This window comes from Triticum urartu, unplaced genomic scaffold, assembly GCF_003073215.2.
Source record: "Triticum urartu cultivar G1812 unplaced genomic scaffold, Tu2.1 TuUngrouped_contig_2951, whole genome shotgun sequence".
NCBI lineage: Eukaryota > Viridiplantae > Streptophyta > Magnoliopsida > Poales > Poaceae > Triticum > Triticum urartu.
In genome coordinates, this window is record NW_024113458.1 from 5,057 (window position 1) to 23,564 (window position 18,508).

At 45.1% G+C, this 18,508-nt stretch overlaps 2 protein-coding genes and 1 long non-coding RNA gene across 7 annotated transcripts; 1 reads left to right on the forward strand and 2 right to left on the reverse strand.

The window, feature by feature from the left end:
• The first annotated feature begins 204 nt into the window (after positions 1-204).
• Positions 205-630, forward strand: LOC125527127 (citrate-binding protein-like). The gene has a single exon (XM_048691692.1). It carries the CDS (start codon positions 205-207, stop codon positions 628-630), a length of 426 nt encoding a protein of 141 aa, XP_048547649.1.
• Positions 631-2,346: 1,716 nt separating this feature from the next.
• Positions 2,347-13,492, reverse strand: LOC125527130. Of its 3 annotated transcripts, none has more exons than XM_048691694.1 (8): positions 11,076-13,492; positions 10,001-10,950; positions 6,935-9,913; positions 6,638-6,826; positions 5,868-5,972; positions 5,736-5,777; positions 2,519-2,614; positions 2,347-2,431 (listed from the first exon to the last, which is right to left on the reverse strand). In XM_048691694.1, the coding sequence occupies exon 1, from the start codon at positions 12,567-12,569 to the stop codon at positions 11,523-11,525; it is 1,047 nt and encodes a 348-aa protein (XP_048547651.1). In that variant the 5' UTR covers positions 12,570-13,492; the 3' UTR covers positions 2,347-2,431; positions 2,519-2,614; positions 5,736-5,777; positions 5,868-5,972; positions 6,638-6,826; positions 6,935-9,913; positions 10,001-10,950; positions 11,076-11,522. The 3 variants fall into 2 exon arrangements, with proteins under 3 accessions (XP_048547651.1, XP_048547652.1, XP_048547653.1); XM_048691696.1 differs by having other exon boundaries at positions 10,001-13,492.
• A 2,170-nt stretch (positions 13,493-15,662) lies between these two features.
• LOC125527129 lies at positions 15,663-17,197 on the reverse strand. 3 transcript variants are annotated; one of them, XR_007291978.1, is made up of 3 exons: positions 16,703-17,197; positions 16,513-16,592; positions 15,663-16,407 (listed from the first exon to the last, which is right to left on the reverse strand). It is a non-coding gene; the product is annotated as an uncharacterized LOC125527129 (long non-coding RNA). The 3 variants fall into 3 exon arrangements; XR_007291977.1 differs by having other exon boundaries at positions 16,693-17,197; XR_007291979.1 differs by having other exon boundaries at positions 16,683-17,197.
• Between the last annotated feature and the right edge of the window lie 1,311 nt (positions 17,198-18,508).

Sequence of the window (18,508 nt, forward strand, 5' to 3'; positions counted from 1 at the left end):
TACACAGTTAGGCTACGTTACAAAGTCTAACAGCCGGCGGCATGCGCCAGATGTGGGTCTACTCCACCGACAAGCCCATGAGCGCCGCCCACCCCGGTGGCCCGCGCACCGAAACCAAGATCGACGTACGTGCGCGCCCACGCGGCATCACTAGCTAAACAAATCCCTCGTCTCATGCCATGCTCGCACGTTGCTTAATGAGCCATGGGGCACGCACGCACGCAGGAGGTGTACAGGTCGGGGGTGTGGCAGTTCGAGGGTGAGGTGTACGTGCCGGCGGGGACGTCCGGCGCGTGCATCATGCAGATCTTCGGGGCGGCGCCGGAGCGGCAGGCGACGACGCTGATGCTCCACGTCTACGACGGCAGGCTCACCTTCTACCACGACCTGCGGAGGGTGCTCGCCGACGGCGTTTACGACCGGTGGCTCCGGCTCAACGTCGTCCACGACGTGGGCGCGCGCAGCGTCACCGTGTTCGTCGACGGCGCCGAGGTGCTGCGCTCGCGCAGCCACGGCGCGCCCGGCGCAGCGCACTACTTCAAGTTCGGGGTGTACAAGCAGTCGCACCACCACCCGTCGGACCGCATGGAGTCGCGATGGAGGAACGTCCGAGTCTTCACCAAGCATTGAATCACGCGATGGGTGTGCAGTTTGATGATTTGATTGGTTCCAACTAGATTCATTCGCAACTCACAGATGTTGCATTTTAAAAGAATTTTGATCCATTATATTTCCCTTTGGTGTGTGTTAATTTGGACGGTGATGTAGAAATAGAATTGAAGAACTCAACGGCCGTAATCATTGATGAATGTGTACAAGGCCTAACGGAATCCTATCTTCATGTCACGGTTTCAAGACAATTACACAATTACGGTTAGAGTTCGTCTAGAACACATCTAGATAAGACATAATTACGTCACATCTAAGATGATGTCATGTGTTTCTAAATTCTGCTCCTCCTCGTGTCGTTATTTGTTGTTGGTTGTCCCTTGGATGAGGTTACCCTTTATTTTTACGAAAACCTCGTCACACACCAGGGAGCTCTTGCCTATTCATAATAGAAGAAAAAATTTGGTCTAGTTTATAAGGAAGATCCGACCGGAAAACCACAAGAAGGGTGTGTTAGGGATCCATGTTCAAGAAATCGACCGGTTAACCAGTTAACTGGCTGATTAATTTCTGCTCCAAAGGTCACCCAGTAACTCAAACAGAAGAGAAGCGTTCTATATATTGTTTTGGAATTTTCTCATTTCAAAATCATTTGATTTGGTCCTGTGAGGAATTTGGGGGATAGGCAATTGGTTTGTTTGTCAAGGGCGCCTTCTTTTGCGGCAAAATGAACGGGAATTCCTAAACTAAACCATGTCGCGAGCTTTCCTGAATTTCGCAGTCTCAACGATGATTTTCCATCAATCGAATTTGTTCATTTCATGATGGCATCTTACCAATTTGCTCTAGGTACGCACGTAATAAATGCAAGACACAACTAGCCAATTCAAGATTTTTTTTTCCATACATAAGGTACCTAACAGGCGTTGCTAGGAATAATGCAGCCTGTAATCTTTATGGAACCAGCGCCAAGACATTACCAGCACAACTACACAGCTGCTATCTTATAACAAATACAACTACGGAGCTGCTATCTTGTCCTTGGGAATCAACCCTATCAGTTCTGCAATCTTGAGCTTCTTCCTGGCGTACCGCTCATACGTTCCTGACGACTCACGCTGAAAATGGAAAGAGTAAGCTATATACTCCTATATTACATACAAAACTGCAAGTGGATACAATGTTGTTTGACAGTATCTACCGAACATACCGTCCAGCGAATTTCCTGTTTAATCAGCTCACGGGCTCTATCTTTTGGAAGCTAGAGACACAAAAGAAAGAAATCACACACGAGAATATAACAGGGACCAATGGATGCTAAGACAACACCATACTATACTTACACCGTCACTAAGGCCTGTCGTGCACTTAACAAACTACATAGAAAGAAGACCAAATCAATCAATTTGCATTGTAAAAGATATACCGATTTATTATAACAAAAGAAAGCACATATAAAACGTCGGTGGAACGAAAAACCTACTACTAGCTCCATTTTGGAATCGCCGTACTCCAGCTCATACTTCATACTGCGGTCGTGTGCTGGAAACAAGTTAGCCTCATAAACTTGCTTGAGAGCATCTCTGAAACGCAGCTGTACATTGTCCAAGGGGAAAATAAACAACATCGCCAAGCATAAGTGGAGAGCAAGTATTCACAAAACACAATCATCAGTAAAAATTACAATGTTGAGTTTTGATTGAAAAGGCTGGTGTGTAGCGCCGACCTGATGATCAGCATTGACCCGCCTCCAAATCTGATACAAGATACCGTCAAGATCTTTCACAAACATGAGATGTATGCGCGCATTCCATATATACTCCTGAATTGAATCCAAAGAATGCAATTGTTAGACACAACTATAACTAGGGCCGAACATCTGACTGAGCAAAGGGCAGAGGAATCGTACATGTAAACCAACAGCTGCTAGTTTCAGAGTCATGCAGGGAAACTTAGAAGCGATCCTGATTGCTTGGAACATAGCCTTTGAATGTTTATGCGCCCACTAAATAGTAGAACAGAAAAGTTATTGTGGTGCTGCAATATTTATATAGAGATTTTTTGCGATTCCATGGTTTTTTTTAGAGGAAAAGGGCTTCTGCCCCGGTTCCATTACTTAAAATGAAACCACAGAATCTAGTCTCATTACAGCCCGCGGGGGAGTTTTTTTAGCACTCTCCGGCATAAAATCCATCCTGACTCTGCTACAACCTCATACACTTCCCAGCTACTCAAATGTCTACTGACAAGAGAATTAAAAGGCTAATGCCGAAACTCAGGGAGGCTTGGAACTGGTCTCCATCATTTTTCTTTTTTCATCCTGCCATGAGTATCCCTCCCTCGATACTGCACCATCCTTCCGTCTTCTTCTTCTGATAGTATTTCACCCACAGTTCCTTCTTCCTCATCCTGGCTCTGGCCAGAGCAGCAGAGGCGGCCGCCTGGACAGCTCCCACAGAGATGCTGTTAGATTCTCCACGCTCTCTCTTGCAGCCTCTTTGCACAGGATCTTCCATTGGTTGCAGAAACCTACAATTCTCCTCAGGATCACCTGCACTCCCAACCATGGGGAATTGTTAAAGCACATATCATTTCTACATCTCCAGATAGCCCAGAGATTAGCTGAGACAAACATATTGTCAGCTTGCAGGGATTTATGTTTCTCCCATTTGTCAATCACATACTTAAATCCAGGCTGGGGCATACATCCCACAATCTCATGAATGTTTTTCCACACTTCTACAGCCACAACACAATCAAAGAAAAGGTGGCTACTAGTCTCCTTTTCACAACAAAATAAGCAACTAAGATCATCTAAGTGCTGCCTCTTGCTCAGGTTGCTCCTAACTAGCAGGTTATCCTGAGCAAGTAACCACAAGAAAATATGAATGTTAGGTGGGACATGCAGTTGCCAAACTTTTGGAATATGTACAGGGGTAATCCCCCTAAAGTTTATCATGGCATACAAGGATCTCACTGAGTATCTCCCATTATGCTCAAGTTTCCAAATAATAGCATCATCATCATCATTTAGAATAACTGACTGCGCAATACTCAGCAAATCAAACCAAAGATGCAATAGCCTATTGTCTACACATCTTCTGAAAGAAATCTTAAGATTTGTACCATCCCAGACCTCAGCAATAGTTTTATTGTGCTCATTGGCAATACTATACAACTCCCAAAATTGAATGGATAAGCTACAGGACCCAAACCAGTGATCTTCCCAGAATTTAGCTTTCCTACCATTCCCCACTTTCCATTGGTAGCCCATCTTTGCTGCTTTAGCAGCCCAAAGGACTCCTTTCCAGAAGGGGGAGTAGGCACTGCTATCCGGGCAAGAAAGGATATTAGGATTACTAGTCCTATATTTGGCATCCACAATTTTCTTCCATATTTTTTGTTCACCTCTTTGATACTTGTCCACCCAAGCAGCAAGTAAGCAAAGGTTCATGTCAGCAATGTTTGGGATCCCCAGACCACCATACTGTTTTTTTTATTCAATAGACCCCGGCTAGCCAGATGGTACTTATGGTGACCCTCATAGTTATCCCAAAAACAGTGGGCCATTTGAGAGTTGATCAAATTAATAGCCCATTTAGGGAATTTAATCATACTCATCAGGTAAGTAGGGATGCTAGCTAAGCAAGATTGTACTAGAATAAGCTTCTTCTCATAGCCTAGCAGTCTCCCCCTCCACCCAGCTGCCTTTTTCAGGACTTTGTCAACCACAGGTTGTAAATCCCCTCTCCTTAATTTGGAGTGATGGAGGGGGAATCCTAGATATTTCAAAGGAAAAGATCCCAGCCCACAAGAAAAGGCTTGGGCAACACATTGGATACCCTCCTCATCAACATTAATGGGAACCAGATCACACTTATGGAAGTTGATCCTTAGTCCAGACATTTGCTCAAAGCAAGCAAGTAGCCATTTTAAATTCTTTGCAGACTCCAAATTATTTTCTACAAACAAAAGAGTATCATCTGCATATTGCAAGCTAATTATTCCTTGAGGGAAGATATTACTCATCATCCCTGTCAACATATTCTTACTAGCAGCCTTATTGGGCATTCTACTAAATACATCTGCCACTAAATTAAAGAGCATTGGAGAAGCAGGATCCCCCTGCCTGACTCCCTTAAAGGTTTCAAAAACACACTATTACAATCATTTATTCCAGCCCCTACTGAACTCTTATATAACAGAGATTCCACCTTTTTCATCCATTTGGGACTAAACCCTCTTTGATACATGATTTTCAGGAGGAATTCCTTACTGACTCTATCATAAGCTTTTTCATAATCAAGCTTAAATACAAAACCTTCCTTATTGTTGGTTACAGCATCATGAATTGTCTCATGAGCTGTCACCACACTTTCAACTATGTATCTCCCTTTAATAAAAGTTGTTTGATTTTGTGAAATAATTTCATCCCCAATATCACCTAGCTGGTTAGCCAGGCATTTAGCAAAAATCTTAAAACTACAGTTTGTTAGAGCAATAGGCCTAAATTTCTGAATAATATCAGCATCAAACTCTTTAGGAATCACTGTTAACAGAGAAAAATTCAATCTATAAAGATCCAAGGAGTCATTGTTCCAAGCATCCACCAACAGCATTAGGTCACCCTTAATAGTGTCCCAAAATTGTTGATAGAAGAGGAATGGGAAGCCATCTGGCCCAGGGGCTCCTTCAGCATAGGACCCAAAGACAGCTGCCCTGACATCTTCCTCAGTAATATTAGCTTCTAATTTCCTATTATACTCATTAGAAACCTTTACAGAAGGATCCCAAAAGTCATCATCTAAATTAATATCCAGGGTTTCCTCCCTACCAAACAGTTGCTTGTAGTAATCTACAACAATGTTTATAATACTCTTGGTATCCTCTACAGGTTCATCTGGGCCTTTTAGCACACTGATCTGCTTCTTCCTCCTTCTTTGATTAGCCAAAGCATGGAAGTAAGCAGTATTCCTCCCCCCTCCAATATGTTTCTTTCTCTAGATCTTTGCCTAGATTTAATCTCCTCTAACCTCCAAATATCTTGGAGATCTAGGGCAATTTTATCCATCTTAGCTTTAGAGGGTGGAGAGAGTCCATGGTTTTGAGAGGTCAAATATGCATACCTCAATAGAAGACTCGTTTGTCAGCAGATACTGCTCAAGCCACTGTCAAGAACAAACGTTGTTAGTCCAAGAAAACAAAAATACTGATAAAAGTTCTAATCTTGAACTAGCTGATTATTGCACAAGGCATACTTTAAGTTCCTTCACAACTGTTTCCCAGTAGCTGAGATAATCTCTATCAGCTTCAGGGGTGCTATAAAATGTTTGGTATCTTCTCCAACTCGAATACTGATCACCCTGCACCCAAATAAAACATCATGGTACAGCTGCCCTGAGAATAACAAGCACTGGACATAAGTGAACGGGATGCTCCTATGAGTATTGATTATAGAGTACTTATGCAGTTCAAGAAGACCTAAATAACACATAGTACTCGAACATGTCAAAAATATATGGGGACTTGGAAAAACGGGCAAACTTTGTATATGCATACAAAAACAGGATAGTAGTTGTATTCTGGGAGCAGCCTATAGCATGAACGCCCATTTGAGGTTTTAGGACTTGTTCCATCCAAATAACAATTAAAGATTAATATATGTTTGTTTTTTAATTGAAAACCCCGCTAACAAAATGTCTGGCTTTTCTTTTGTTGTAGATTGCATGTATTATCATATTTTACCACAATTTATTGCAAGCACCCATATTCTAATATTTTCTTAATCTCCAAATGCTGCTCTTTTCTTAATTTAGGTGTTGAGTTTCTCCAAGAAACTAATGCCACTTACACTGAGAGGTTACTCACTTAAAAGTCATGCCACAAGAAGTCACATTCTTATTAAGCAATTTTTTGCTATTGTCCATTCAAAGGGAAAATCAACAAGAAACTGGTTGCTGAGTGCATGGGCACAGATTAAATGTAGATGCATTACAAAAATAAATGCAGTGAATACGATAGCACTTACATCATTTAAAAGGACTAGCCGCTGGTAGTCGCTCAAGGACGCTTTGTAACAGAGTTCGGCATCAAAATACCAACCAAAGAAGTTGTCTTCATAGTGGAAAAAGTAATTGTTCTTTACAATAAGCTCTGGAGGGTACTTGCATTCCAATGCAACATCATCCAGCTCATCAACCGGCTTTCCTTTCAACAGCTACATAAATTTTCATGGAGGGCATAATTTTTCATGTATGCATGACAGATTAATAAACAGGTATGAGACTAACTAACCAGGCAAGCTTTGATGCGACAGAGCGCATACTTGAGATGGAGCTTGTTGGCCTGCTCTTGGCCCAGTCTGGTATAGGTGTCAGTTTCATCCACGGCTGCCCCTAGCAGTTCACAGTCTCTCATGTGTTCCTCGTCGGTGATGACATCGTCCGGTTCAGGAGTGAATTGCAAAAAATATCGACACTTCAGGCTAGGTTTGCAGGAACCACACATATACGAAATTGTGCCAAAAAGCACTAATTTTTTTCATAATTTTTTGCAAAAAACACTAGTTGCTTGTTTGGACCGTTTTAAGTGCGTTTATGACAAAGGGGCCCGCATCCGTCGACGTGGCAGCACTGTTCACACAGCAACGCAGTTAGATGGTGTTACACGCCGCTGGCGCACCGGTTCGAGTCGGGCGGGTCAAACACCCCGAAGCGGTGCAGGCCCCACCCCCCAGCCCTCACTCTCTCCCGTCCTTCTCCCTCTCTCTACCCGCTCGTTCGCCGCCGCCGCCCCCTCCCACATCTCCGACCGTCGTCGCCGCCGCATCGCCATGGTTTCCTGGTCTGATGACGACATCAGCGAGAACTCTCACCAGTATGCCGACTCAGCTTCAGACGAGGGCATCATCAAGGTGAGTTGCTCGAGCTCAAGCTAGGGTTAGGGTTGCGATTTTGGGATTTTTCTGTTGAGCTTGATCTGAAGTTTTGTTGCCTTTCCTTTGCACCTCCAGATCCCTGAGACCATCGATGACTCCGATTTTGAGGGCACTGAACCTGATGTTTTGTGCAATGAACACTCCCTGCCAGCAGAGAGGCGTGTTGCTTTCTAGGGCATCCATACTGGCAGGAGGTTCTTTGCTTGTGCTGTGAAGATATGTGCCAAATTTATGCTAATCTGGTCACTGTTTAGTACTGATTTTATAGTTAGCAGATCTTGTGTGCTAGTTGCTCAGTGAGGTCATTGTTTATATGTGAGCATGTGCAGAGTGTTGTCAGCAGATCTGGCCTATTAGGTAGGTTGCTAATTAGTTATGTATTTTCTGTGATAATGGGTTAGGGAGGTCATTGTTTATATGCCAGTATGTGCATAGGATTGGGAGCACTGATTGAGACTTCTTACTTTATAGCATGTGGATTAGTGAGCACTGTAATTGTTTAACTCATTGTGTCATATAGCTAGATCATACATGTTTGTTTAACTCATTATGTTACTTTATACCTGTTTGTTACTTTATAGCATGTGGATTAGTGAGCACTTTACACCATTTGTTACTTTGTAGCATTGTGTTACTTTATACCTGTTTAACACTAAAATTACAGGAGGGAAGAAACTGTGGGCTAGTTGAATGGGTTGATCCATTTTGGCCAGCTACAATGGAGAATGCATTGACCAAGTTGTGGGATAAGTATAAAGAGTGCAGGAGGAGCAAGATTGAGGACAATCTGGAAAGCTCATTTGCTGTTCACAATCTGACACAACAGAAGATCAAGCTGCAGGCAAGTTATGAGAGGTTGGTTGAAGATGTCAACGGCCTTTTGGATGCCCAGGAGCAGAGGGCTCAGTTGGAGAGAGGTAAGATGCAGAACAAACCTGATGAGAGCAAGCTGTAGGAGAAGTATGACATGCTCAAGAACCAGACAGTTGCTCAAGCCAATGTCATTAGGAACATGAAGTTGAAGCTTGCTGAAGAGAAGATTAAGTCGCAGGCCCACATTGGTGAGCTTGAGAAGGTTGCCGAGCAGACCAAGCTGAAGCTGAATGGGATCAAGGCCATCTTAGATGAATGAGCAGTATAATGTAATATGCTGCTTATTAGTACCACCAGCATGGTTATGGGATGATGAGTACTATAATTATGGTTATGTAATGACTACTATTAGATGAATGATCTAGTAATATCTGAATTATGGTTATGTAATGTACCTATTTAGCATTAAGCACTATCGTGTAATATGGTACTTATTAGTTATGATTATGTATGAATCTTCCAGTTATGCTGAATCTGATGCTGTTGGTTGGTTGGTTTTGTCAATGCCTAGAGACCCTAGACTCACTTTGGTGGGATTTTCGACGCCGAGTGACCCTAGACTCACTTGGTTGGTTTTGTCGATGACGAGAGACCCTAGACTCACTTTGGTTGGTTTTGTTGATGACGAGAGACCCTAGACTCACTTTGGTGGGTTTCTCGACGCCGATAGACCCTAGACTCACTTTGGTGGGTTTGTCGATGCCGATAGACCCTAAACTCACTTGGTGGGTTTTTCGACGCCGAGTGACCCTAGACTCACTTTGGTGGGTTTCTCGACGCTGATAGACCCTAGACTCACTTGGTGGGTTTTTTGACGCTGAGTGACCCTAGACTCACTTTGGTGGGTTTTTCGACGCCGAGTGACCCTAGAATCATAGTAAGCATCATCATCATCCATCTAAGCCAACATCATCACCAGAATCACCAGCATCACAACCAACATTATTTTCATGTTCTCACATCCATCTAAGCCAACATTTAAGATAAACATCCAAGTTCTCACAACCAACAATGGTTCATAGCCAACATAGGCATCATAGGTTCTGAAAGCCAACAAAGGCATAATCTAGTTGAAAGCCAACATAGGCATCATAGGTTCTAAAAGCCAACAAAGGCATAATCTAGTTCACAGCCAACACATAGACATCACATGCCAACAAAGACAAAGGCATCTAGTTCCCAGAAGCATAGAAGTACTCTTTCAACTTGAATGAAGAAGTCCTTTTTCTTCCACTCTGTCTTGGAGATTGAAAAGTTGACATGTTTCCTGCAGCAGAGGTAGAGGCTGTACCAGCATTGGTAGCTTTCTTCCTAGGAGACCTCCTTGGAGGAGCAGCAGGTGTAGTGGCAGCAGGTGTAGGAGCAGCAGTTGATGGAGATGGCCTCTTCCTTGGTGGTGCAACAGCTGTATGTGCAGTAGTAGATGAAGATGGCCTTTTCCTTGGTGGTGCAGCAGTTGTAGATGCATTTGTTGTTGAAGTAGAAGCCCGTGACCTGTTTGGTTGCATTTCAAAAACAGTTAAGGCTTGTGAGTTACAATGGAGACAAAATAAAGAGAATTGAGGTGCTACTATAACTAACCTGATGCTGGTTCATTCTCATAGCAAGAGCTGGCTTGAGGGGCTTGGAGCAAACATTGTATCTATGCCCTACAAGTTTGCAGTTGCTGCAAGTAATAGATGCCATCCTAGATGTATCTCTTGGTGCTGGCTTCTCAAATTGGTTTTTCCTCCTCTTTGTTTGTTGCTTCCCAACCTTGTCTTTGAATACTGGAGGCTCTATGTCCTGAGTTCTTGTCCTTGGCCACAGGTTTGGACCAGGCACAGGAAATATGATATGTGCAAATGCTTTTTTATACATTTCTTTTTTGAAGAAATCAGCAACAAAGTCCTTTGGCTGCAAGTTAGCTTTCACTATTGCAGAAACTGCATGATGGCAAGGCATAGAAGTCATATCCCATTTCCTACATCCACATGTTCTGTCCAGCAAGTTCACTGAGTAGGTGTTTTCTCCACTAGTCACTTGGTAGATGTTAGGACCAACCATCAAAGTCTGGCACCACCTTGAGTTGTACTTTGTCTCCTCTAACATTTCAGCATAGGTAGGGCAATTCTCCCAATTTGCTGTCTCTGTCTTTGTTCTATTCTTGTTAAATTTGACCATCAATTTTGTCCTAATTCCTTCTATCATGGTCACTATTGGCTTGCCTCTGACATCTAATATCATTTTATTAAACACCTCACTGATGTTGTTCACTACCAGGTCAGTTTTGCAATTAAAATCCATAGCATGCCTAGCCCAAGTATGAACAGGGATTTTGTGAAGCCATGTCCAAGCAGCCTTACACTCTCTTTTCAAAGCATTCATTGCATCAAGGTGTTCATTCTCAGTATAAGAGTAGCTAGCTGCATCCATGTGTTTCTTTAATTCATCACCTCTAAAACCAGCAGTTTGGGAATTCTGATAGATATGTCTAAGGCAGAATCTTTATGGACAATTGGGGAAACATGGTTTATTGCATTTAAAAGCCCCTGTTTGAAACAATGGGAAATAAAGCTAAGCATTGGTCCTATAAACAATGAAACAATGAAGCTATAGCAATGTGCATATGAAACCATGAAACCTATTGCAATATTGTATGAGAAGAGAAGTTTACCTTCTGCCTATCAGAGATGATGGTATAATAACCAAACTTCCCACTTTCTCCACCAAGTGCATCTTTAAGCTGTGTTAAGAACCAGGTCCAGCTATCTTTGTCCTCTTTGTCAACAACTCCAAATGCTATAGGGTAGATATTATTGTTCCCATGCCTTCCTGTTGCAGCAAGGATCTGTTGACCTGTTGACAGCTTGATAAAATAACCATCTACCCCTGCAAAGCTGACAATTGTGAGAACATAGTGTATGTAATGTGAGCACATAAACAATTCACATCTTAGTAAATGAAATGTACCTATGAATGGTCTGCATCCATTCAAAAACCCTTCTTTGCAAGCACTTAGACAGAAAAAGAGGCCATGAAACCTAGGGTTTTTGCTTGGGTGCTCTGGTACATGCCTAGTAGTAACAATACATCTAGAGCCTGGGTTTGTATCCAACACAGCCTACAAATAATCTCTTATTCTAGTGTATTGTCCTCTCTGATCTCCTTGGACAACCTTCAATGCTTGCTTCCTAGCCCTATAGGCCATATGGGTGGACATCTCTATTCCATATTTCTTCTTCAGTGTCTGCATTATTGTGGTGACTGGTGTACCAATATCAACTCTCATCACTGCCTCACACTGGTGTGCAACCCATTTTGCAGTGACCTTGGTGTTCTCTCCTACTGCTGGGCATGTGTGCACAAAATTTGCCTTCCTTATGCAAAAAGTAGTCTCATTTGCAACAACAGAAGCTGCAATAAAGAAAGGGCATCTTGCATTTGTGCACACAACTATGATGCTATCATTGCAATTTCTGTGGAACTCATAATTCCTATTCTGAGTTATGTGCAATGTCTGAATTGCTCTCCTAAACTGATACACATTGAGGAAACAAATTTTTCTGCAAAACTGCTCCTCTGGGTTCTCTCTCTCCTCACTGTACCAGATCCTTGGCAAAGATCTCACTGATCTGCTCTTCCTTCCATTGGGCAGAATAAATTGTACTTCCTCAGCTCCATCATCATATTCCCGCTTCAAAACACCAAGATCTGGCTCCTCATCTGATGATGGTGCCCAGACATCCTCAAATCTCTGTTCCAAGCTAGAATGTGACCTCTCTGTTGGCCCTTTTCTAGCTTTCTTCTTCTTTGTAGGCACCTCTTGCTTCTCCACCTGCTCATCTTGCTCCACCTGCTCCTGTTGCTCCACCTCTACATGTTGCCCTTCCTCATCTTCCTCATACACTTCATCCACATCAGTGTCTCCATCAAAATGAATGAGTGGATCCTCTCTTTGCTGCCTCATCTCATTAAGCCTCTGAAGATAGTCTTCATCTGCATCCAGATCTGAATCATCTTCAGTTAGAAGAATTGGTAGCTTCTGCTTAACCTTATTTACATGCTCAGCTGCAATCTTATGTTTCCTAAATTTGGCAATCTTTGTTCTCCTCTTCAACTCCATTAATGTCTCCAGTTCATCCTGGTCTGCTGGATTGGATTGTTCCATGGCAGCATTTGTATCCAGATCATGGTTTGTGCTCTGCTGTGTAGTGTAGAACTGCAATGGCTCTGTCTAACTCTGTATTATACTTTTTGGTGGTGATCTTAAGAGAACACCAGAAGGATTTACTACATACACAGGGTTCTCTCCTATATGGCTCAAAGGAACCTGCTCCTCAACCAGATAGCCTGAGTTCAAATCTGCAGGTCTTGGATCAGTGCCCCTAACCACTGTCAAGTTCACTACATGCTGATCATTGTTAGCAATATGGTCAAGCATTTCATCCACCTTATCATCATCACAAATTTCATCCATTCCTGTAATCCCCACACCAGGATCCCTCACAAAATACATGAAATCATTAAGCCCATATCCCTCTGTCTCTATTAGGGCAACCAAATTATAATATGTTATGTCTGAAATGCAAACTGATCTCTCCAAGTTGTCTCTGTCATGGAAGTGCATTCTAACATCCCAAACATCATCGTTCAAATTACACACAAATAATTAAAATAGCTTAATTAACAGAGCACTAAAACAGAGCACCAATGTACTGTAAAAAATGCATAATTCCTAAAACAGAGCACTAAAATAGAGTAATCAACATTATAATTGCTACAATACAGTACAGTACACTCTGAAAACAACAAACACCTTCTCAAAACCACTGTCAAGTTCTGAAAACCAGTCAACTTCACTGTCAAACCAATGCAAACTGATCTCTCCAAGTACAGTACCCTGCTAACTACTCTGCTGACTACATCATCAACTAGCTACTCTGTTAACTTGTAACGCCGTCGATGCGTCTATATCTCCCACGTGTCGAAGCACGACTTAGAGGCATAACCGCATTGAAAGCAATGTCGCAAGTGAGGTAATCTTCACACAACCCATGTAATGCAATAAGGGAAATAGATACATAGTTGGCTTACAATCGCCACTTCACACAATTACATGAATAAATCATTACATCATCCAGATACAATCAAGGTCCGACTACGGAACCAAAATAAAAGAAGACTACCCCAAATGCTACACAGATCCCCGATCGACCCCAACTGGGCTCCATTACTGATCAACTAGAATGAAACAACACAAAGGACAAGATCTTCAACGAGCTCCTCCTTGAGCTTGGTTGCGTCATCTGCACGGTCTCATCGACACCTGCAAGCTGGTTTTGTAAGTATTGGTGAGTCACGGGGACTCAGCAATCTCACACCCTCGTGATCAAGACTATTTAAGCTTATGGGTAAGGTAAAAGGTATGAGGTGGAGCTGCAGCAAGCGACTAGCTAATATGGTGGCTAACATATTCGCAAAAGAGAGCGAGAAGAGAAGGCAAAGCACGGTCGATGAACTATGATCAAGAAGCGATCCTAGAACAACCTACGTCAAGCATAAACTCCAACACCGTGTTCACTTCCCGGACTCCGCCGAGAAGAGACCATCACGGTTACACACGCAGTTGATGTGTTTTAATTAAGGTCAACTTCAGGTTTTCTACAACCGGACATTAACAAATTCCGATCTGCCCATAACCGCGGGCACAGCTTTCGAAAGTTCAAATCCCTGCAGGGGTGTCCCAACTTAGCCCATCACAAGCTCTCACGATCAACGAAGGATATTCCTTCTAGCGGAAAGACCCGATCAGACTCGGAATCCTGGTTACAAGACATCCTCGACAATGGTAAAACAAGTCCAGCAAGACCACCCGCTGTGCCGACAAATCCCAATAGGAGCTGCACATATCTCGTTCTCAGTGCACACCGGATAAGCTAAGCGTACGGGAGCCAACGTAACCCAAGTTGCCAAGGGACGGCCCCGCATGGTGCTCTGGGTTGGACCAACACTCAGAGGAGCACTGGCCCGGGGGTTTAATAAAGATGACCCTTGGGCAGGCCTACCCAAGGGAAAGAAAAGGCTAGGTGGCGAATGGTAAAACCAATGTTGGGCCTTGCTGAAAGAGTTTTATTCAAGGCGAACTGCCAAGGGGTTCCCATTATAACCCAACCGCGTAAGGAACGCAAAATCCGAGAACATAACACCGATATGACGGAAACTAGGGCGGCAAGAGTGGAACAAAACACCAGGCATAAGACCGAGCCTTCCACCCTTTACCAAGTATATAGATGCATTAATTAAATAAGAGATATTGTGATATCCCAACAAGTAAACATGTTCCAACAAGGAACAACATCTCCATGTTCCAACAAGGAAACAAACTTCAATCTTCACCTGCAACTAACAACGCTATAAGAGGGGCTGAGCAAAGCGGTAACATAGCCAAACAACGGTTTGCTAGGACAAGGTGGGTTAGAGGCTTGGCTTAACAATATGGGAGGCATGATAAGCAAGTGGTAGGTATCGCAGCATAGGCATAGCAAAAAAGCGAGCAACTAGCAAGCAAAGATAGAAGTGATTTCGAGGGTATGGTCATCTTGCCTGAAATCCCGCAAGGAAGACGAACGAGTCCATGAAGAAGACAAACAGACGTAGTCGAACGGGTCCTCACAAAGCGACGTTATCGGAACCAACCCGAAGAAGCAACACCGGAAAGGAGCAAACAAAACAGTAAACAACCACCACATAAGCATGACATGATACTCAACCAAATATGATGCATGTCCGGATTAATGAGGCAAGGCATGGCAAAGTGCAACAAACAATACTACAATTTAAGTGGAGCTCAATATGCATCTCCGTTGCATATTGACGAAACACCATGTTCAAGTTATTTAGTTCGATCTCGTTTATGTACCGAACAATATTAAATGTTGTTAAACATGGCAAGAGGGTGAAGCAAATGAAAACTACCTATCTAGGCAAGTTTAAATGAGGCAGGAACGACAAACAAGTCCGGAAACTCCTCATGTGCATATATTGGTTATGGTACTATTCTGTCCTAAACCATATTTTATAGTTGTTAAACATGCAAAGTGAGGCCACCATGTTAAACTAGGCATTTTTCAACCCCATTTACATATGAAGTTTGTTAGGTTTGGAGCTACGGTTATTTAGTTATGAAATAAAGCATTTTAACATGGCAATAGGAGCAAATTTAACCAAACATCATATTAAACATTTTAACCATGGATGAAAATGACATATTATGAAACTAGACAAGATTATAAGCATTTTTCATATATAAAGTTTTTTACATATGATGCACTGTTTGTGAGTAATGAAATGCATGAAGTTTAGGTGCTGATCTGCAAAAGTGCAAATCCCTGGAAATTGACTAATTCACAGATCTGAAAAAAAAGGCTACACTGGGCCGAAACTAAAACTGGAGCAGGCCCAACAAAATAAAGAAAAAAAGGGCACTGGGGCTTTCTCACCATGGGCCAAGCCCATACGGTGGAAGAGGCAGGCCGGCGGGCGCTGGCTGGGCCTGACGCGGCCTCGGCGGAAACAGCAGGCGGCTTGGGCAGCGACGCGGTCAACACGCTGGCACCGATTCAAGCGGCTGCAGACAGGGCGAAGCAGAGCAGGAGGCAGAACTTGGCGCTCGATGCAGAGGCTTCGCGGGCGCAGGAACTTGGCGCGAATCCAGCGTAGAGGTAGCCGGAAGCGGTCAACGCGAAGCACGGGATCGAGGGGATCCACCTCCTCGAGCTACAGTGGGCGCGGAGGACAAGAGCAAGCGCGCACGGGAGGGGTGCCATGGGTCTGGGAGCTTGCCCGAGCTCGAGCAGCGACGAAGCAGGGGAGGTTCGGGGCGCCGGGGAACCACGACGTTGGGGCGGATCCTGCCGGAAACGAGGAGCTGGGATTGGTGCTGGGGGAGGCGATGTAGCGCTGGAGCAGGGGCACCGGCAGCTTCATCCGCCGGGTGCATCGGCGAACTGCAGACAGGCGGCCACGGCGGGGTTAGATCAGAGAGGAGCAGCAGGGAAAATAGAGGAGAGGGCAGGAGGCAAGGGGCGCGATGCGCTGCTGTTGTTGCTCACCCACGTAGACCAGTGGTGGGAGTTGAAGCCTCAAAGGCGGCGCTCGGCATCGAGCTCTACGGTGACGGCCATGCCTGCTCCTGTTCGAGGCAAAGAACAGAGAAACGCAGAGATTAGAGGGAGATAGAGGTAGGGGAAACGGGAGGAAGGAGAAAGATGGGTAGCGGCACAGTGAACTACTGCTGCTGACCGGCACGTGGTCACGGGAACGGAGGCAGGTCTGCGCGACGGCGTCCATGGCTGCTACTGAGTCCTGAAGAAAGAAAGACAGAGAGAATTGAGAGAAGAAAAACGGGGAAGCCGAGAGAGAGAGAGAGAGAGAGAGAGAGAGAGAGAGAGAGAGAGAGAGAGAGCAGAGAGCAGGGAAGGAGAAGGGCGCGAGGGTCCCTGGTGTGGCTGTTACTCCGGCAGGGCACTCCGGCGAGGTCACTTGCCGGCGCGAGGCGAGGGCGTCGGGGAGGCATGAGGCTTCGAGCGCGAGCGATGCGTCTGCTCTCTCCTCGGGTGCGAGAGGAACGAGGAGAACCTCGGGCGGGGTGGAAGGTGATCGATGGATTGGCTGCAGTGGATGGATTGGATCCAGGTGTGGCTGGTGACTGGCGCGGTGGGGAATGGGAGGATCCCGAGGTGGGAGATGCTGGCGGCGGCGGCTGGGAGGATGGGACAAGGTTCCTCATTTCTAGGGTTCGGGTGGTCTATAAATACCGGAATATAGATAGGAGAAGTATTTTGGATCATCTGATCAAAATCGGACGGTCGGAGATGAATGGGTTAGGGAGTCCAAACAAGGAAACGGTGACGTTTTGTAGATGTTTGGGGATGATCCGGACACAACGGTGGCGACAGTCCGGGTCGGGTCCGGGATAGCTTTCCGGACGCGCGCGAGGGGGTTTGATGCACTGAGCAGAGAGGGTTTCGGACCGTGCGGTCGCATCGGACAACTCCGGAAGCGGAGAGGGGAAGGAGGATGGACTAGGTGGGCTGTGGCGAGACTGCGAGGGGGAGAAGAGAGAGAGTGGGTCCGACATCTGTTTCTGGAGACCGAAAACGTCCGACGTTTGACCGGCTATAATGCCGCTATAGTTATCTGTTGGGGCGTCAAACGGACTCCGAACGCGATGAAACTTGGCAGGCGGCCTACTGACAACAAAACAACACCGCACGCCAACTTTCATCCCATTCCGAGAACATTTTCCGGTCACTTAAAAAATAATATTTCAGACGTGCCGCGGACGCGTGCAAGTGTGTCTGGACTCAGAACTGACAACGGAAGGAACGAGGAGACCGGGACGGATGCAAGTTCTCGAAAACATGCAGATGCAATGCGGATGATGACATGGCAAGATGCAACACGCAAGCGAATGACATGGCAACGACGGCGAACAACTGGGAGACACCTGACACATCGGACTCGGGGCGTCACATAACTACTCTGTCAACTAGCTACTCTGTTAACTACAAATCAACCGCAACTAAATCACAATTAAGAGAGCACCAATTAACAGTGCCAAAAAAACCTAACCCTAACCCTAGAATCGATCTACAGGAAGAGGTAAGAGGGAAGAGGAAACTCACTAGACGCCGCCGAATGACGAGGCAATCCGGTGACTCTCTGACGGATTCCCCTTCACTGCCCTGGCCCAAGATCTTGCCGCCGCATATTCGAGACAGTGCCGGGGGCTCTGGCTGGGGCTGCTCGTATCCGATGGCCAGCTAGGGTTTGAGCTCCCGCATATATCTCCCACAGGTGGACCATCGTCTCCAACGCCGGCAGACCCGCCGCCTGCGCCGCCAGCCGTCGCCATGACTGAGAGGAGAGAGTGCGGGGGAGGAAAAGAGAGTGAGAGGAGCGGACCGGGCGGGGTACGGCTCGAAGACTAAGCGGCCCGGCTCGAACCGGTGAGCCAGCGACGTGTAACGCCGTCTAACGGCGTTGCCGTGTGAACAGTGCTGCCACGTCGACAGATGCGCCCCCCTTGTCATAAACGCACTTAAA

What these genes read in the sequence shown, in the direction of transcription:
- LOC125527127 (XM_048691692.1), top strand. Translation starts at nt 205, where the DNA reads ATGGGGCACGCACGCACGCAGGAGGTGTACAGGTCGGGGGTGTGGCAG.
- LOC125527130 (XM_048691694.1), bottom strand. Translation starts at nt 12,569, where the DNA reads ATGGAACAATCCAATCCAGCAGACCAGGATGAACTGGAGACATTAATG.